This window comes from Hyperolius riggenbachi, chromosome 9, assembly GCF_040937935.1.
Source record: "Hyperolius riggenbachi isolate aHypRig1 chromosome 9, aHypRig1.pri, whole genome shotgun sequence".
In the NCBI taxonomy this organism is placed as follows: Eukaryota; Metazoa; Chordata; class Amphibia; order Anura; family Hyperoliidae; genus Hyperolius; species Hyperolius riggenbachi.
Window position 1 is genome coordinate 106,398,261 of NC_090654.1, and position 20,076 is coordinate 106,418,336.

General features: G+C 48.5%; 1 protein-coding gene across 1 annotated transcript; it reads left to right on the plus strand.

Annotated features, from left to right (window-relative positions):
* Nucleotides 1-2,129: 2,129 nt before the first annotated feature.
* LOC137533517 (olfactory receptor 6P1-like) lies at nt 2,130-3,047 on the plus strand. The gene has a single exon (XM_068254892.1). It carries the CDS (start codon nt 2,130-2,132, stop codon nt 3,045-3,047), a length of 918 nt encoding a protein of 305 aa, XP_068110993.1.
* Nucleotides 3,048-20,076: the final 17,029 nt, after the last annotated feature.

Below are 20,076 nucleotides of genomic sequence, written 5' to 3' on the forward strand. Positions count from 1 at the left end.
CACAGCACTAGCGCAAGGCGAGTGCGATCCAAGTACAGCAAGAGAGTAGCAGACCAGAAGGATCCACAGCACTAGCGCAAGGCAAGTGAGATCCAAGTATAGAAAGAGAGATGGAGATCAGACGGATCCAAAGCACTAGCGCAAGGCGAGTGCGATCCTGGCAAGACAGATCAGATGAGATAGCTGGTAGCAACCGCTGCTCCAGCTATACTCCAAGAACAAAGATCAGAACGACTTCCTGTCGACCACCGCTGGGACAGGACAATCGCAACAGACAAACAAAACAGATATGCAATCCTAACTGCACTAGGGAACCTGCCTAGTGCAGTCCCAGGAATTACTCCAGGCTAATCTTCAAACAAAGAGCAAGGCTGACACAGGACTAACCCTTATGACCAGCCCAGGTCTGTGATATCACATGGTATATATAGAGCAAGCCTACAAAGGATGTGGCTAGGCAATCTGCATGACAAACATATGCAAATTCCTCAGCAGCAAGCTACCAAACTGACAAAAGGTCTCTCTTCCAGAGACCTGCAGAATGCAGACCTGAACAGTGGTCAAAAAACTGCCGAGTGGATCCTCACAATTTCTTTATTACAGCTGATACAAATCCTGCAATAAATCTACAGTGTGTCTACTACCTTGTTCATGGAAGCAGTCATAGGGTTAACATCCTGTGTTTACAAATTAGCTGCTCTGCCAAGGAAGCCAGCTGACACAGCTGAGAGATCAAATTACAGTTGTGATTAGTCACAGATGAGGGTCAAGTAGACAGGCTAAACTCTCTAAATACATACAGAGTGCATTCCTCTGTGTTTTCCTTCTGTCCTGTGCAAGAGTTCTGGTCCACTTTAAGAACATAAATTGTAATGTAAATATGGTTTGCTATAAAACTCACTAGCATACTTTACTTTTCAGTGTTACTTGTTTGTTAGAAATGGATTGTACAGTGAATGGAAGCTGGGGATATAATAATAATAATAATAATAATAATAATAATTACATAGTTACATAGTTATTTGGCTTGAAAAAAGTCATACGTCCATCGAGTTCAACAAGAAAATAAAGTACAACACCAGCCTGCTCCTTCACATATCCCTGTTGATCCAGAGGAAGGCAAAAACCCTTACAAGGTATGGTCCAATTAGCACCAAATAATAATAATAATATAAAACCACAGGAAAGAGCACCATCTTAACCATTTTAGCCTTTTGGACATGACTGTCACATCCAAAAGACTGCTGCTGCACGCTCCCGTGCTTGATCACGCGTGCGCCTGCATGCTCCCCTGCTGCCGCCCCTTAGCCCACAGATCAATGAATGGGAACACAGTTCCCATTCATTGATCTAAGTCCCCAGTAGAAAGACCGACGGCTTCTTTGAGAAGCTGTGATCTTTTTGAAGAAATAAAAAGTTTCCCATCCTCCATATACTTCCTGGAAGCAAGAGTGCCCGCTTCCAGAACTAAAAAAAGAAAAAAATTATTAAATAAACACACAATATTGCATTTAAAATTAACTGTTTACCTCCCACACCAAAAATTACCCAAATAAAATGTTTAATGAAAAAAAATTACAATTAAAAAAAAAGGATCTGAACTTTTTTTAATATGCATGTGTAGAGGGTATATTGCTAATGTTTTTTCAATAATAAGCTTGTAATTAGGGATGGACGCAAAACTGAAAAAATGCCCCTTTATTTCCAAATAAAATATTATACATTATGATAGGGACATAATTTAAATGGTGTAATAACCAGGACAAATGGGCAAAAAAGATATATAGGTTTTAATTATGGTGGCATGTATTATTTCAAGGCTATAATGGCCGAAAACTGAGAAATAATGATTGTTTTCCCATTTTTTTCTTAATATTAAAAAAAAAGAATTCTTAGCAAAATGTACCACCCAAATGAAGCCTAATTGGTGACGGAAAAAACAAGATATAGATCAATTCATTGTGATAAGTAGTGATAAAGTTATTGGTGAATGAATGGGAAGTGGAAATTGCTCGGGTGCATAAGGTGAAAAACGGCTGAAGGCTTAAGTGGTTAATCTTTATTGGTAATTCTGTATGCTTCATTCACAGCTATTGCAAGCCTACATAAAAGAAGATGTAAATCAGACCATGGTACAGGAATTTGTCTTGGTTGCATTTACAAGCCTAAAACAATTGCAAATACTGCTGTTTGTCTTTATTTTGTTGGCATACATTATCTGTATTACAGGAAATATCGTCATCATCTTATTAGTTAGATTTGAACCGTCACTTCAGACTCCAATGTACTTTTTCATAAGCACCTTTGCTGTTCTTGAAGTCATGTTTGTGAACGTCATTGTACCCAAACTTCTAGACAACTTAATTTCAGAAAATAAGAAGATATCTGCACTTGGGTGCTTCACACAGATGTTTGCCTTCAATAGCTTAAGTTTGACAGAATGTTATTTGCTATTGGTAATGGCTTTTGATAGAGACTTAGCTATTAGTAAACCTTTGAACTACTCATCACTTATGAGAAAGGAGCTTTATACTGCGCTAGCTGTGGCTCCGTGGGTTGGTGGTTTTGCAATTTCTTCAGTGGCAACTACTTACACAGCTCAACTGAAATTCTGTGGTCCAAATCAGATCAACCATTTCCTATGTGATGTTGCTCCTCTTCAGAATTTGTCTTGTTCAGATCCTTACATGAGTAAATTAGCTACAATATTAGCATCTGTCCTTGCTGCAATTATTCCGGTGTTCATTATAATTGCATTCTATGTTCATATTATATACATTATCTCAAAAATTAAAGGTGCTGAGGGCAAAAACAAAGCCTTCTCCACCTGCTCATCTCATGTTACAGTGGCGGCTCTGTACTATGGTGCAGGCATTTCTGTATACATTCAACCCACGGGCAGACAGAATGATAAATTCTTCACCCTAATATATGCTCTTCTTACACCTTCATTAAACCCTTTCATATATACATTGAGGAATCGAGATGTGAAGTTGGCGCTAAAAAAATCTGTACGGAAGAGAAGACTTTTATTTTCTAGCTCATAAAAGACAAGTTTGATGGAAACACCATTGTAGCTATTTCTATCTGTTTACCTTCTGGTGTGGAATGCAGTTACCAATTTTCAATGACTATGAACTTTCTTCATCTCCACATATAGTGTTATCCTGTTTACTCCACTCAGAGCAGGTGCTTGGAGCCTATTGGGTGTCAAGGGGCCCTTCTACGAGCTTCACCCCCTGAAGTTACTGAGGAGATCATAAGGGGCAACCAAAACTACTATCCCGCCTAGGTCTCCATTGCATTTTAATACATCTCTGACTTTAATTCACGTATTGTAAAAGTGAGAAAACATTGGGTGCAGCTATTCCAGTTACTATGAGTAGAGGTGAAAGGTTAGCTGGAGAGCTGCCTGGAGAGTATTCAAATGTTTTTAAAACCAGCTAGGAATATCAATACCAAGCAGGCGCGTCGCTAGCGTCACATATCGGTGGCACGTGCCACGGATATGGCTTTGGGGTGCCCCTAATTACTGCTCTGGGGTGTATAACGGGAGTGCCACGAATGTTTTTACTTTGCGCGGCCACCGTTTACACAATACGGCGGCCGCCATGTTGTGGGCGGTGCTCGCCGCTCAGAAGCACTGTTGGTCCCCTTGTCCATCCGCCCCCTGCCCAATCAGGAGCACCAGGCAGGGGGTGTGAGATTGAATGAATAGGCAGGGGGCTGGAGAGAGCGTGAGTAGCTCCGCCCCCTGCACGTGTAGTGGAGACATCTCGGAGGAGCCAGTTTTGAATTGCCCGCCTGGTACCCGCTGACCCTCGCTGATCCTCCGCAATCCGCATGCCACCAATAGGGACCGAGAAGCCTCTGGTGCAGAGCCAAGTGAGGGGGAGAACTGTCACAGCCAGCTTGGAGGTCGGACACAGGCAGGGTGCAGCCGCGGCAGCTAGTTAACCCTGTGCATTGCAGACTCCAGACCAGGGAGGAGAGGTGTGTGTGTGTGTGTGTGTGTGTGTGTGTGTGTGTGTGTCCCATTGTGTATGTATGTGTGTCCCATTGTGTATGTATGTGTGTGTGTGCATGTATGTGTGTCCCATTGTGTATATATGTGTATATGTATGTATGTATGTGTCCCATTGTGTATATATGTGTATATGTATGTATGTGTGTCCCATTGTGTATGTATGTGTATGTGTGTGTGTGTGTGTGTGCGTGTGTGTGCGTGCGCGCGCTTCATCCTCTATTCCTTATTGTGTGTATCTGTGCCCCATTGTGTGTGTCTGCGCCTGAGCCCCATCCTCCATGTCCCATTACAGTCTAGGCTGTTACTATGTGCCTGTACTGATAGCTGCAGTGTGTGCTGATCTCTGCTACCTCCAGTATGTACAGTTAAGCTGTTACTCTGTGCCTGTACTGATACTAAACTAGCTGCAGTGTGTTCTGATCTCTGTTACCTCCAGTATACACAGTATAAGCCGTTACTCTGTACCTGTACTGATAGTAAACTAGATGCAGTGTGTGCTGATCTCTGCTGCCTCCAGTATGTACAGTATAAGTCGTTACTCTGTGCCTGTACTGATAGTAAACTAGCTGCAGTGTGTGCTGATCTCTGCTACCTCCAGTATGTACAGTATAAGCTGTTACTCTGTACCTGTACTGATAGTAAACTAGCTGCAGTGTGTGCTGATCTCTGCTGCCTCCAGTATGTACAGTATAATCCGTTACTCTGTACCTGTACTGATACTAAACTAGCTGCAGTGTGTGCTGATCTCTGCTACCTCCAGTATGTTCAGTATAAGCCGTTACTCTGTACCTGTACTGATAGTAAACTAGCTGCAGTGTGTGCTGATCTCTGCTGCCTCCAGTATGTACAGTATAAGCTGTTACTCTGTACCTGTACTGATAGTAAACTAGCTACAGTGTGTGCTGATCTCTGCTACCTCCAGTATGTTCAGTATAAGCCGTTACTCTGTACCTGTACTGATAGTAAACTAGCTGCAGTGTGTGCTGATCTCTGCTGCCTCCAGTATGTACAGTATAAGCCGTTACTCTGTGCCTGTACTGATAGTAAACTAGCTGCAGTGTGTGCGGATCTCTGCTACCTCCAGTATGTACTGTATAAGCTGTTACTCTGTGCCTGTACTGATAGTAAACTAGCTGCAGTATGTGCTGATCTTTGCTACCTCCAGTATGTAGTGTATAAGCTGTTACTCTGTGCCTGTACTGATAGTAAACTAGCTGCAGGGTGTGCTTATCCCTGCTACTTTCAGTATGTACAGTATTAGCTGTAAAGCCTGGTACACACATACAATTTTGATTAGCCAATTTTAGCTCTGTTCATCAAAATTCATTGTCCGTTGGCCCACTTACTGCATGGGGGTGGTAAAATTGGTCAGTGATTGACCATTCAAAATTGTATGTGCGTATACATCTTTGATCTATGGCTATACTGATTGTCAATTATTTAAATAAAGGACATAGGGCTCCATCCAATATTTTGATGGGCAGCTTATTTTGATCTGTAGCTTACACCGCTGCTAAGTTCATGTAAATTTGGCCCCACCCATAGCCACGCTCACTCACGGTATGAGCACGCCCATTGTTTTTGCTGCGCCTTGTGCCCACAGGTGCCCCTGATTTTCAAGGACCCTAGGTACCAAGGGACTGTCAATAAAATATATGTTGTATAATGTATAAACAGCTGTGAAAATCCAACCTTAATAATGTCAATGTCTCACATGTCAGACAGAAGATGAGTTTGAGATCAATTCTTAGCCTCCTTGCCGGTCTAAAAAATCCGGCAAGGAGGCAGCGCCGCACTTTTTTTTATTTTTTAAAATCATGTAGCGAGCCCAGGGCTCGCTACATGATAGCCGCTAAGCGGCGGCATCCCCCCACCCACTCCGATCGCCTTCGACGATCAGAGTATGCAGGGAATCCCGTTGAGAACGGGATTTCCTGCAGGGCTTCCCCGGTCGCAATGGCGACCGGGCGGGATGACGTCACCGACGTCATAGACGTCGTGACGTCAGAGGGAACTCCGATCCGCCCCTTAGCGCTGCCTGGCACTGATTGGCCAGGCTGCGCAGGGGTCTGGGGCGGGGGGGGGGGGGGCGGCTCGGCGCGGCGGGTAGCGGCGAATCGGCGGCGAGCGGCGGCGATCGCGACCTACACGCAGCTAGCAAAGTTCTAGCTGCGTGTAGGGAAAAAAAAATTATGCAAATCGGCCCAGCGGGGCCTGAGATATCCTCCTGCGCAGGTTACCCCGAGCTGAGCTCGGGATAACCGGCAAGGAGGTTAATAAGAGTTTCATTACCCACTGCGATAATTGCAGCAAGGACGGGGACAACAATGGGTAATTTGCACATTTCAGCAGTGCTACACTGGGAAAAATCTCGGAGCTAATGCCAACCTGAATTATTGCAAATACTTTCTGTTTTAAGAAAGCAATTTTTTGTTTTCCATAGCATTTTAGCAAGAGGGCTTTTTGGTCCATTGTAGCCCTTTACACACTCCATTGAGTTCTGGACTGGTTCAGCTGAGCTTGCTGGGTAGTCTAGTACCCTTTAAACCCACTAGAACGACTGGAAAATTAGCAGAAGCTAAAACCTTTGCAGAATGGAAAAAGATGCTCAAGTCAGGTTGGAGTCAAATAGTACAAACTTAGTTAATAACGCCTCAAAAAACTGTTTTTTTTCCCCACTGTTTATCCTAATATTCCTCATCCATAACCACCTGATAAACCTCCCTCACCCTTTAATCCATCCTACATATACTACAGTAGTAGACTAACATGTAGCTGGAATGTCCTACTCAAACTCTAAATAAACCCTAGATCTCTGGATAACTATTTGGACCGGTCCGACTCACAACTCTAACAGCCCTCACTACAAGCGCGCTCAGATACACACATTCATAGTTATATTTCTGGACTCTCTATGGTACTCTGAGATGTGAGGCATGTGGACCAGGGATGCTCGGATGTGCCTCATCCACGAATTCGGCAATCCGCGTGGTTGCAAAAAAAAAATCCGCATTCGGCCCCGCTGCATGCGGATTTTCGTCCACGTCCACGCAACCACGTGGATTTTCTGCCGTGAATGGCGTAATCACGCGTGGATTCCCGCCCGGAGGCGGATTTTCTTTTAACGTTAATAACAAAGCCCCCATACATGCTACAATCCCCCAAATTGCATGGATTATCGAGGTGATAAGGGGCAACATAACTTCAACATAAAAAATTCCCAAAAAATTTTTTTTTCTAGAGAAAATGGATTTTAAAGTGAAATCAACACTTTAAATGGGGCTATTAATTGGTAATAAGTGGTTTTAAAAAGGGATATACGCGTTAAGCAGTCAAAGAGGTGAAGGCGAGTTCCAATGGCACTTGGCGGCGAAGGTACCGCTGGAGAAGGATGAGTGGCTGACGCCAAAAAGGCCCCAGAGAGGTTTTTGTAATTTGTTTATTTATTTTTTGCAGCAATTAGCAATGACATCGCAGCAGAGTTGTCAGTGGACACGGGCAGTGTGAACGCAGAGTGCAGTGGTGGTAGCGACTGAGTCAGGAGAAGGACTATGCGGGCGGTCAGTTCAGCAGCACAGAAGGACCACGGCAACATACTGGTAGTAGTAGTAGCAGCACAGCATCATAGTGCTGGCCAAAAAATTAAATGCACCCGGTGACCCGGGCAGTGTGAACGCAGACAGAGTACATTGGTGGAAGCTAGTGAGTCAGGAGGAGGAGGACAATGCGGGCGGTCAATTCAGCAGCACAGAAGGACCATGGAAACATACTGGTGGTAGTAGTAGCAGCACAGCGTCATAGTGCTGGCCAAAAAATTAAATGCACCCGGTGACCCGGGCAGTGATAACGCAGACAGAGTGCATTGGTGGAAGCGATTGAGTCAGGAGGAGGAGGACAATGCGGGCGGTCAGTTCAGCAGCACAGAAGGACCATGGCAACATACTGGTGGTAGTAGTAGCAGCACAGCGTCATAGTGCTGGCCAAAAAATTAAATGCACCCGGTGACCCAGGCAGTGATAACGCAGACAGAGTGCATTGGTGGTACCGTGGTAGCAACTGAGTCAGGAGGAGGAGGAGGACAAAGCGGGCGTTCAGTTCAGCAGCAGCAGCAGCAGCAGCACAGAAGGACCATGGCAACATACTGGTGGTAGTAGTAGCAGCACAGCGTCATAGTGCTGGCCAAAAAATTAAATGCACCCGGTGACCCGGGCAGTGTGAACGCAGACAGAGTACATTGGTGGAAGCGACTGAGTCAGGAGGAGGAGGACAATGCGGGTGGTCAGTTCAGCAGCAGCAGCACAGAAGGACCATGGCAACATACTGGTGGTAGTAGTAGCAGCACAGCGTCATAGTGCTGGCCAAAAAATTAAATGCACCCGGTGACCCGGGCAGTGTGAACGCAGGCAGAGTACATTGGTGGAAGCGACTGAGTCAGGAGGAGGAGGACAATGCGGGCGGTCAGTTCAGCAGCAGCAGCACAGAAGGACCATGGCAACATACTGGTGGTAGTAGTAGCAGCACAGCGTCATAGTGCTGGCCAAAAAATTAAATGCACCCGGTGACCCGGGCAGTGTGAACGCAGACAGAGTACATTGGTGGAAGCGACTGAGTCAGGAGGAGGAGGACAATGCGGGTGGTCAGTTCAGCAGCAGCAGCACAGAAGGACCATGGCAACATACTGGTGGTAGTAGTAGCAGCACAGCGTCATAGTGCTGGCCAAAAAATGAAATGCACCCGGTGACCCGGGCAGTGTGAACGCAGACAGAGTACATTGGTGGAAGCGACTGAGTCAGGAGGAGGAGGACAATGCGGGCGGTCAGTTCAGCAGCACAGAAGGACCATGGCAACATACTGGTGGTAGTAGTAGCAGCACAGCGTCATAGTGCTGGCCAAAAAATGAAATGCACCCGGTGACCCGGGCAGTGTGAACGCAGACAGAGTACATTAGTGGAAGCGACTGAGTCAGGAGGAGGAGGACAATGCGGGCGGTCAGTTCAGCATCACAGAAGGACCATGGCAACATACTGGTGGTAGTAGTAGTAGTAGCACAGCGTCATAGTGCTGGCCAAAAAATTAAATGCACCCAGTGACCCGGGCAGTGTGAACGCAGAGTGTAGTAGCGACTGAGTCAGGAGGACAAAGCGGGCGGTCAGTTCAGCAGCTCAGAAGGAGGACCATGGCAACTTACTGGTAGTAGTACCATAACACCAAAAAATTAACCAAGGTAGGCACTAGGCAGGTAGTAACTGTCTTTATAAAGGCAGGCATAGTTAACAACAGCACATGCAGCAGCCACTTCATGTCCCCCTGTGTCCGACAATAGGGGCCAGGAACTCACCTTCCACCCAAGCCTGGTTGATTTTCAGGAAGGTGAGTTTGTCCACAGAGGCGTGGGAGAGCCGAGAGCGCTTCTCTGTGACCACGCCACCGGCCGCACTAAAGCATCTCTCTGAGAGGACCCTGGAAGGAGGGCAGGATAGGAGTTCCAGGGCGTACTGGGAAAGCTCGCTCCAGATGTCCACTCTCTTGACCCAGTACTCCAAGGGGTCCACAGGGCTGTCGGTGTCATTGAGCCCGCTGGATGACCCCATATAGTCAGACACCATGGTGGTCAGTCGTTGCTTGTGCTGGTTGGTGGTGGATGCTGTGGCGGGCACCTCTGTTCTGGGCTGCTGCACTGCATACAGGCTCTTGCTTAGGCTCTTCGGGTCTCCGGGGCGCCAGTTGCTGCTGCTGCTGCTGGTGCTGGTGGTTGTTGTTGTGCTGCTAGTGGCAATGACAGGCACCTCTTGCTGGCTTGGCAGAGCAGTTACAGTGGGGGTGGAAGGCTGGGGGAATGCTTCCAGTAGTCTGCGCACAAGGGCCTCCTTCAACTCCCTTGTGCGTTGCTCGGTGGTGGATGGCGTCATTAAGTCTCCCAGCTTCCCCTTCAGACAGGGATCAAGCATCAAGGTAATCCAGATGTCCTCCCTTGAACGCATCTGGATCACCCGGGGGTCCCTGCGAAGGCAGCGCAACATGTGCACAGCCATGGCAAACAAGTGGGCCCTGCCAGCAAGATCTTCTTCGTCCTCGCCATTGTCCCATAACGCATGCCTGTCCTCTTCCTGTGCCATGTCGTTGTCCTCCTCAAACCGCCATCCACGTACAACGCCTGCTGCACTCTGCTCCTCCTCCTCCTCCTCATTCAGGTTAGGGACCTCCAACTCTTCCACTACCTGCTGTGAGCCCTCCTCTGAGCTGGACTGTGCTGCCATCTGCTCCTGTTCTTCCAACTGCCTCAGGGCTTCATCCCCACGCTCAATTAAATTGTCCATTGCCTGCTCCAGTAGACAAACCAAGGGCACCCACTGGCACACAGAGGCCCGCTCCTCACTGACCATCTTGGTTGCCTCCAGGAAGGGACTCAGCACCAGGCATACTTGCTGCATCAGTGTCCACTGAGTGGCAGTAATCATGGGGACTTGCTGGTTGCTGGGGACACTTGGGTCTAGCATGTAGGCCCTAAGAGCCAGCCTGTGCTGACACAGCCGCTCCAACATGGCCAGAGTCGAATTCCAGCGAACTGGCATGTCGATGATCAGCCGGTGTTGTGGCCTTCCATACTGCTGCTGTAAGGTGGACAAGAGTGCAGAGGCAGTGGCTGACAGGCGGAAAAAGCGTACCACCGCCCGGGCATCCTGCAGCAGCTCGCTCATCCCCTGGTAGGTGCGCAAGAAGCGCTGCACCACAAGATTGAACACGTGGGCCAAGCAGGGGATGTGCTGGAGGTTTCCCTGCTGCACTGCTGCCACCAGGTTGGCCCCGTTATCGGCTGCCACATACCCCACTTCCAGGCCTCTGGGGGTCAGCCACCTCCGCTCCTGCTTCCTGAGGGCGGCCAGGACGTTGGTGGCCGTAAGCCTCTCCTTCCCCAGGGTCACTAATTTTAAAAGGGCTTGGCAGTGCCGAGGCTTGGCGCTGCTGATGCCGAGGTGGGCTTGCTTTCCGGGTGCAGAGGGAGTGTCGTGACAGGACCCTTCTGCATCCCCCCTGATCCCGCGTGGTGGCACCACTAGCTGGGCTGATGCGCTCTTGTCCTCCCTCCCTTCCATCAGTGTCACCCAGTGGGCCGTAAAGGACAGGTAGCGACCTGTCCCAAATCTGCTACTCCACGAGCCCATGGTCACGTGGACCCGCTTGCCCACAGAGTAGTCCAGGGAACGGGCCACGTTTTCCACCGCAAACTTGTGGAGTGCTGGGATCGCGCTCCTGCTGAAATAGTGGCGACTGGGGACTTGCCACTTGAGGATGCCAAATTGGAGCAGCGTCCGCATGGCGCTCCCCTCCTGCACCAGGGAGTAGGGAAGCAGCTGTGATGCCATGGCCCGGGCCAGCAAGCCATTTAGTTTGCGGATCCGCATGTGGCTTGGAGGCAGAGGCTTGGTCAGACCCTGAAAGGTGTCGCTCAGCAGGGTCTGACGACGCTGGGATGCAGGGGAGACAGAGGAGAGAGACGAACACTGGCTGCCAGCCTCAATGTCTGTGTCCTGAGTAGCCGAGGTGGAAGAGCGCTTGCGTGCTACTACTGCTGCTGCTGTGGGGGATTCACGACCCTGAGGGAGGGATGATGATGCTGCTGCGCTGGTGGGCCTTCTGCTCTCAGGAACCCCTGCCAGCAGTGCCTGCTTCCTCTTAAACTCCGCATACTCGCGGCAGTGGCGGCTTCTCAGGTGGCCCTGGAGGGATGAGGTACCCATCTTGCTCAGACTTTTCCCACGGCTCAATTTTTTGCTGCATAACCTGCACACCGCATACCTTTTGTCATCAGTACATTCATCAAAGCAATCCCACACTGGTGACTGCGGCCCCCACTAGCAGAGGGTGCAGCAGAACAATGTGTGGTAGTAGTTGCCAGGGGTTGCATGGTGGTGGTGCCGGCTGAAGCAGTGTCCTGTCTACTTCCTCCACGCCCACTGCTGCCGATGCCCCTGCCTGACATATGGCGATATCCTTGCCTAGGCCGAGGTGACTCGTCATCCTGCTCTGCCTCTGACCATTCTTCCACGGACTCAGCAGGCTGCACATAGTTAGGGTCCACAACGTCGTCATCATCAGCAGCATCATCATAATCCAGCTCTTCCTCTGACTCCCCCGCCTCCTCTTCTGTCCCTACATCCCCAGACACAGACCCCTCTTCTTCATCACCAGAACTCAACAACGCTTGTGATTGTGGCCCGATCTCAATCTCTGCCACATCAGTCCCCAGTAAGTCCTGAGCTTCTTGCATCAGCAGGTTCCCAGATGCCGGACTGAGGGACAGAACGCTGTCATCCTGGGAGGGCTGCTGACCAGTGGGTGCTGGGGTGGATGTCACAACAAGCGTGGGACGTTGGCTGCTGCTGCTGCTGCTGCTTGGAGTGGTGCTCACAGTAGAGGTCTGGGAGGAAGTCATGATGTCCATGAGTACGTCAGGTTCCATTTGCTCAACCACCACACGGGGACCAGAAACTTTAAAATATTTGGACAATGGCGTCCGCTGACTCGGCCCAGGCTTTGCTGCCCCCCTTTCTGCTGCATCACGACCACGTACAGCTGGGCATCCTCTCCCTGGACGTGGAGCAGTCCCAGAAGTGGCTGAGGCAATTGAACTCCCTTTCCTCTCACCCCGCGAAACCCTGGCAGACATGTTGCTAGTAATGAATCACTGGATGCAGTGGGCACAGTACAAGGTCACTGAAGGATGCACCAGGCACAGTACAACCGCACTGAAGGATGCAGTGGGCACAGTACAAGGTCACTGAAGGATGCAGTGGGCACAGCAGTGGGCACTGGATATACAACTAGGTCACTGAAGGATGCAGTGGGCACAGCAGTGGGCACTGGATATACAACTAGGTCACTGAAGGATGCAGTGGGCACAGCAGTGGGCACTGGATATACAACTAGGTCACTGAAGGATGCAGTGGGCACAGTACAAGGTCACTGAAGGATGCAGTGGGCACAGCAGTGGGCACTGGACATACAACTAGGTCACTGAAGGATGCAGTGGGCACAGTACAAGGTCACTGAAGGATGCAGTGGGCACAGCAGTGGGCACTGGATATACAACTAGGTCACTGAAGGATGCAGTGGGCACAGTACAAGGTCACTGAAGGATGCAGTGGGCACAGCAGTGGGCACTGGATATACAACTAGGTCACTGAAGGATGCAGTGGGCACAGTACAAGGTCACTGAAGGATGCAGTGGGCACAGCAGTGGGCACTGGATATACAACTAGGTCACTGAAGGATGCAGTGGGCACAGTACAAGGTCACTGAAGGATGCAGTGGGCACAGCAGTGGGCACTGGATATACAACTAGGTCACTGAAGGATGCAGTGGGCACACAAGGATGTTACACTGTGTAATGAGATGCTTATATGCCAGCGAGCGAGCAGTGGGCACTGGGCACGGCACAAGGTCACTGACAGAATGAATGAACAGCGCTGGCAGAGAGTGGCGGCGCCGGCGGTGTGACTGGCTGCCTGCAAATAGTACAAGTGTATAACTGTCACTGGAATATACAAGTGAACACTGCAGCTGCACTAACCTGCCTGCCTGCACTACACACAGATAATCCCCACTCCCACTACACTGACTACACTGCAGCACTGAACCTGCCTGCACAGTTAAATAATCACTAGACTCCCACACTCCCACTACACTACACTGACTACAACTAACTACAGCAATCACTCACTGACTAGCTAACTGTGTACAGTATAAGAGCAGTGTTAGCAAAAAATATAGCTTTGTTTTTAACACAATAAATGCACTTGCTTAAACAACAATGGCCTGGAGATAATCCTCTCAGCACCACAGTCTAGCAAGGACAGAGCTTTTCCATCATGGCCGCCGCTTTATATTCAGGAGGGGAGGGCATAGCTCCCCTCCTGTGATTGGTTGCTAGGGCCTGGCTGGGGCCCTCTGATTGGCCTGCAATGTGTCACTTCCGCATAGTTTGACGCATTTCCGCTAACCACGACTTCAGCGCCGGGTTTCACGAGCGCGAATGCGGATTTCTGTCCGCATTCACGCGAAGCCGAAGCAGATTTTCGTGGTTGAAAATCTATTCACGGCTTAGCGTGTCCGAGGCGGAATGCGTCAAAATGGTCGTGAATCCACGCGTAAGCGTGATCACGACCTGGCGGTGAGCACCACTGATGTGGACCTAAACCAGCCACAAGGCCGCCTTCAGGGCATCACAGGGGGGACTGCTGTATGGGGCCCTAGTGAATCTGAGGTCCCATAAACAGTGCCACACATGGGCTGCCCATAAATGAGATGAGAGGTGCCAGAAGGCTCATTCAGGAGTTACCTTATTCAGTTAGTGATTAAAGTAAATCTGAGACCAATGTGAGAAAAGGATTTTTTACTTACCTGGGGCTCCTTCTAGCCCCCTTGTAGTCCACAGCGCTTGCACTGCTCTGGGCCGCGTGGCTCTTCCATTATGCTCCAATAGCTGAATGAACTGAGCATATGCAGAACGCTCCCAGCCATGTAAGCATGTGAAATGTGGTCACACAGACAAAAGTGTTCAGGCCTTCAAAGAGTGTGATTTGCCATGTGGGGTAGACGGGAGGGGGCAATAGGTTTGCTCAGTATGGGGCACAAAAATTTCTGGTGGTGGACCTGACCAGCCACATGTGTGGACTCAATAATGTTATGAGTGCAAAAAAGTACTCAGAGATTTAGCTTATCCTTCTCAGCATATCTGTGTTACATCATCAGCTCTGTCTGTTGACTCCCTTGGGCTGCTTGGAAGTCCACCTACTGAAAACCTGATTCTGATGACACTGTTGTTATCAAAAGCATGAAAGTGCTCTGTGGCCCCTATTCAATTAGCTTGTTCTTCTGAGATCTCTCACATCTTTCACATCTCATCAATAAAACATATTTTAAGCCACCAGCAAGTAAGAAAATATTCAAAATAAACCACTTTGTCTACTACTTACTACTATTGATATGTACTTAAATAGAACCCGAGGTGGGAATTACTAATACTATTGGGGCACAGAGGCTGGTTGCGCACACTAAGACCAGCCTCTGTTGCCCCATCGTGTGCCTCCATGTCCCCCCTGCTCGCCGCTATAGACCCCGCAGTGCTGGCGACACGCAGCGCGTCGCCAGCACAATGTTTACCTAAGCGCTGTCAGTCAGCGCCGCTCCCTCGCCTCCTCCGCATCGCCGCTACCCGCCCGCGTCACTTCCCTCCTATCAGCAGGCGGGAAGGGACACGGGCGGGTGCGCCGATGCGGAGGAGGCGGGGGAGCGGCGCTGACAGACAGCGCTTAGGTAAACATTGTGCTGGCGACACGCTGCGTGTCGCCAGCACTGCGGGGTCTATAGCGGCGAGCAGGGGGGACATGGAGGCACACGATGGGGCAACAGAGGCTGGTCTTAGTGTGCGCAACCAGCCTCTGTGCCCCAATAGTATTAGTAATTCCCACCTCGGGTTCTCTTTAAAAACAATTTTGTAGATAGGATAAAATATTATCTCCTAGGAAAAATCTCATAGTATACCTCCTCTCTGCCTACATGTTCAGCCCAGCCTCTTCAGGCTTTCTCAAATCAAGGTAGAAGAAGGAACCTTCTACACTTTGCCCGTGGCAGCTCCAGATTTTTTTTTAATTGAGCGTGCTATGCAGGTGCTGGATCCACTGGTGGGATAGCTGAAATGCACTTTGTGAGCTACCATGAGGACAGCCTGTGACATGACTATGTACTATTTAAAGTGCTGCCATTGTAGCATTCAAGGTCAGAGATGGTTCCCCCCCTCCCCCTCTTGTAGTATAGGTGGCCAGAAATGCTTTCCCCTCCCTCTTATAGTATAGGTGGTCAGATGCTTCACCGCTCCCCCCTTGTACTATAGGTGGCCAGAGATGCCCCCCCCCCCCCCCCCCCCCATAGTATAGGTGGCCAGAATGTTTTCCCGCTTCCTCACTTATCGTCAGGGCCGCCAATAGACCATCAGTGGGGGGACTGGTGAATGGCGCACAATGGGGGGGGGGGGTCCTACCATGAAGCATATAAAGGCACTTATCAGACTCTTGACTAGAGACAAGTTCTGAGGGGGATGCTTGCTGGTATAATGTAAATAGCTTTCTTTTGTCAGGCAGACTGTCCTGACAACCCCTGTAGTGCAGAGCTGTCTACAAAGGTTGTACATTTTCTGGCAGTTCTCATGCCCTCATATACTGAAAACGAAGGGTTCGGAGAGAAAAAGCTGTTCTGCCCTCTGTTCAATTGTTCTAATGACTATGTCTGCTTAGCTATTGAGGAATCATACAAAGATTTGTAGACAGTCGCTAATTGTGCATCAGGGTCTTGTATTGTGCACACTACAGAGCCCTGCTTCAAGCTCCAATCAGAGGCTGAGTCTATACACAGCACAACACCTGGGAGAACAGACAGAAGAGTGACTGGCTGGCTCTGCTTTCCCCTGTGTTCTACATGTGGGATTCTGTCTCTACATGTGGGATTCTGTCACCTTCACTGTGTAGTGCTCCAGAGAGGTGAAGTGTGAACACTTTTCAAAGAGAGCGGAGACTCAGCTGGTCAGTACTTATTTTACCACTTCACTTTCACCAGGGCTGGCTCTAGACTTTTTCCCGCCTGAGGCAAACTTGTGAGGATGCCAACTCCCCCCTCCCCAGGTAGTATAATTGCCCCCAGGTAGCCTGGAGGGGGTAGCAGCCAGGAAGGGGAGCAGCGGGCACAGCAGTGGGGAGGGGGGTTGGACCCTCTTCACCTGGGTCCCCATTCACTTTTCCCCTCCAGCTAATTGCGCAGTGGCCAGCGAGACCACACGTCAGGCAGCAGGCGGGGAAGCAATTACTCACCTCTTCCTTCCGCATTCCAGTGTGCGTATCACCGCTCATCACTTCCTGCAATTTCACTCAAGTGGCATTGCAGTAAATGAGGAGCGATGGTATGCACGCTGGAACGCGGAAGGAAGAGGTGAGTAATTGCTCCCCTGCCCACCGCCTGACATGTATGCCCACTGGCCGTTGCACAATTAGGTGGAGGGGGAGAGCGGACGGGGGGGAGCCAGGGGGGAGACACTGCTGTGCCTGCTGCCCCCCATCCTGGCTGATACTCCCTCCAGCTCTTTGGTCCCCCCCACCTACGGCCAGGCGGGCACCACCCCTCCCCCATGAGTGCTGCCTGAGGAACCTGCCTCACGCCACCTCATGGGCGGCTCGGGGCTGACTATCACCCTTCAAAAGCCTATGCTGTATTATAGAATGATTTCTCTTATCCCCAGCCACCATATACTTCAAGAGCCTGCACTGTGATGGCTACCTCTAGTAAAGACCTACTTTAGGATTCTGCACCGACCCCTTCTGCTACCAGAGCCCCTCTTCAAGAGCCTGTTGTCATTCTCAGTTGGTTTGCCCAGCATTTTGCCCAGAAATTTCTGAAGGCGGCCCTGCTTGTCGTATAGGTGGAATGAAACTCTCCAAGTTCATGTTCTCTAAATAAGACGTGAAAGTGTCCGAATGATGAAACAGATAACCAACCCCTCACAGATAAGTAGGTAAATAAAATAACAGGCCACTTACTTTTTCACACAAGGAATTAAACAGACAAATAAAAATTGTAATGGAAAAAAATGAAAATATCAATAGAAATACTCCTTACCTTTGTTTGGAACTCTATATCTATGTTTGTATTGCTTTATTAGAGAGCTGTCACTCTGACTGTTGTATTTACTGAAAGCATGCTGTCAAATTAAACCAATTTTCAGACCAATGGGGCCCTTCAGCTATAAAATAAAATTATCTGCTGAGAATTTCCTTTTGGTTATTGATCTGCTCCAATGTATATCCTTAGTGGGGAATTCAAATATACAGGCTGAAGGTGGAAGTAATCGGGCAAATGAAGATCATAGTGTAATCGCTGTCCAAAAAAGAACACAGATTATTTTTTCCTAATAAATAAGTAAGCAACCTGACCAAACAGACCCCTTTTGGTTTTTGCTTGAATAAGGGTAGCTGTCTGATAAACCATTCATTAAGGGGTTGACCATTTTGCAATATAACCAACCAGTCCTATTACTGCAACATCTTTTTTTGGGGAACATTAACATGAGGATGAGCCTTCTTGTCCTTCTTTGGAATAAGAATATTTTAAAGAGGGGAGGTTTTCTCCTGCTCACTTAGAAGCAGAGTTATTATTGCTGGGAGGCTAGCTAGTTAGCAAAAAGAAGTAGCAAACACACAAGTTCTCTCTCCTTCCTTATTCAAAAAGGAGCAAAGATCAAATCTACACTTATAGAGTGTTATTATGACATCATGTTCCTTTTTTATATTTATACATTTACACTGTAGATTTAATGTTTTATTATCTATGATCAATGGCAGTCTGAGGAGAGCTCATATACATGCACAACTGACCTTTTTAATCTATCCCCTGCACTTAGTTGTTCTCTGCAGGAAAAAGCTTTATGGATGTAATTCCTTATCAGTGAATTCAACAACGGTGGCAAGACAGAAACAGTCACTTGCATGCCTTAGTTTCAACTTTTTCAGGCACAAAAAAGGAAACATGGCCTAGTTTTTGTGTGCTTTGCACTGTCCATCTCATCATGTCACATGTCAACTCAGGTACACTTTAAGCAGATTATTTTCAATATCACCTCCTCTTCTACTACTTTGTACTTTTTAAATCTCTTTAAAATTGAAACACCCAGGATTGTGGTAAGATTTGAAATGTTTTGCTTTCGAGCATCTTTTCCATTTTGTTTTTAATGTCTTAAGTAGAGATGGCCCGAACAGTTCGCCGGCGAGCAGTATTCTGTGAACATCGGCTGTTGGCATTTGCAGTGAACAGAGAACATTTGGCGTGTTCAATTTGCCCCTATACATTATCATTGAGCAAAACTTTGACCCCTTACCTCACAGTCAGCAGACACATGGCAGCCAATCAGCTAGCACCCCTTCCTGGATCCCCCAGCCCCCCACCCCCCTATCAAAAAGCAGAAGTGGTGGCCATATTGGATTATTTATCTGCTGACTGTTAGTGAGAGCAGAGTCAGACTTGGTGCAGATAAGTTGGGAAAGCATTAGCTAGGCCTATGTTCTTGTTCCTCACTTGCTGTGAAAGCACCCCAAACAGGCCTTTTGAGGGCTAGCACATCAGTCTCCTGTGTTTTTTTGTGTGTGTGTTACACTCCACAGTCCACTGACACCCAGAGCTCTGTGTGTACACTACTGCTGTAGAGATGGCTCGAACCTCAGATTTTGGGTTCGCGGACCACGGATGAGAACTTCCGCGAACCGGAAACTCGGGCGAACCGCAATAGACTTCAGTGTGCAGGCGAACTTTAAAAACTACAAACACTGTTGCACAAAAGTGATGGAAAAGATGTTTCAATGCGTCTAACACCTGGAGGGTAACATAGGGGAGTGGGATACACGCCAGAAAATTATGGATTGGACGAAAAGCAGGGTTATAATCCCTAAAGGGCAGAAATCACATTGGATTGCTAAATTGGAGGCATAAAATGCTTGAAAACATCTTGCGTGTGTATACATGGATCAGGTAGTGTAAGTAGTGCACTGCTTTACACTGACAAACCAAACTCACTATTTAACGCACCGCCACAAAGGGTTGTCATTAGTTGACACTCCCAGGACGTACACTGTCAGTCCTCTCGGCGACAATGTTTGTTTACTGATGGCCGTCCAGAAGTACTACAAGGTAAATCATGCCCTGTTCCCATTCAGACAGGGACAGGCTTAAATAGTGGCCAGCATAAATTCATTCTGATGACCCGCTGCTATTTAGTAGCATTTCAGCTTCCACACCAGGATAATATGGATGGATGGAAGCTGTACCTTTTGGCATTTCTCTCCATTAGTTCCACTAGGTACCCGCTGCTACTTAGTAGCATTTTAGCTTCCACATCAGGATATTATGGATGGGTGGAAGCTGTACCTGATGGCATCTCTCTCCACTAGTTCCAATAGGAACCCGCTGCTACTTAGTTAGTAGCATTTCAGCTTCCACAGCAGGATATTATG

Bases quoted from the DNA above. Each gene is read 5' to 3' on its own strand.
- LOC137533517 (XM_068254892.1), top strand. From the start codon at position 2,130: ATGGTACAGGAATTTGTCTTGGTTGCATTTACAAGCCTAAAACAATTG.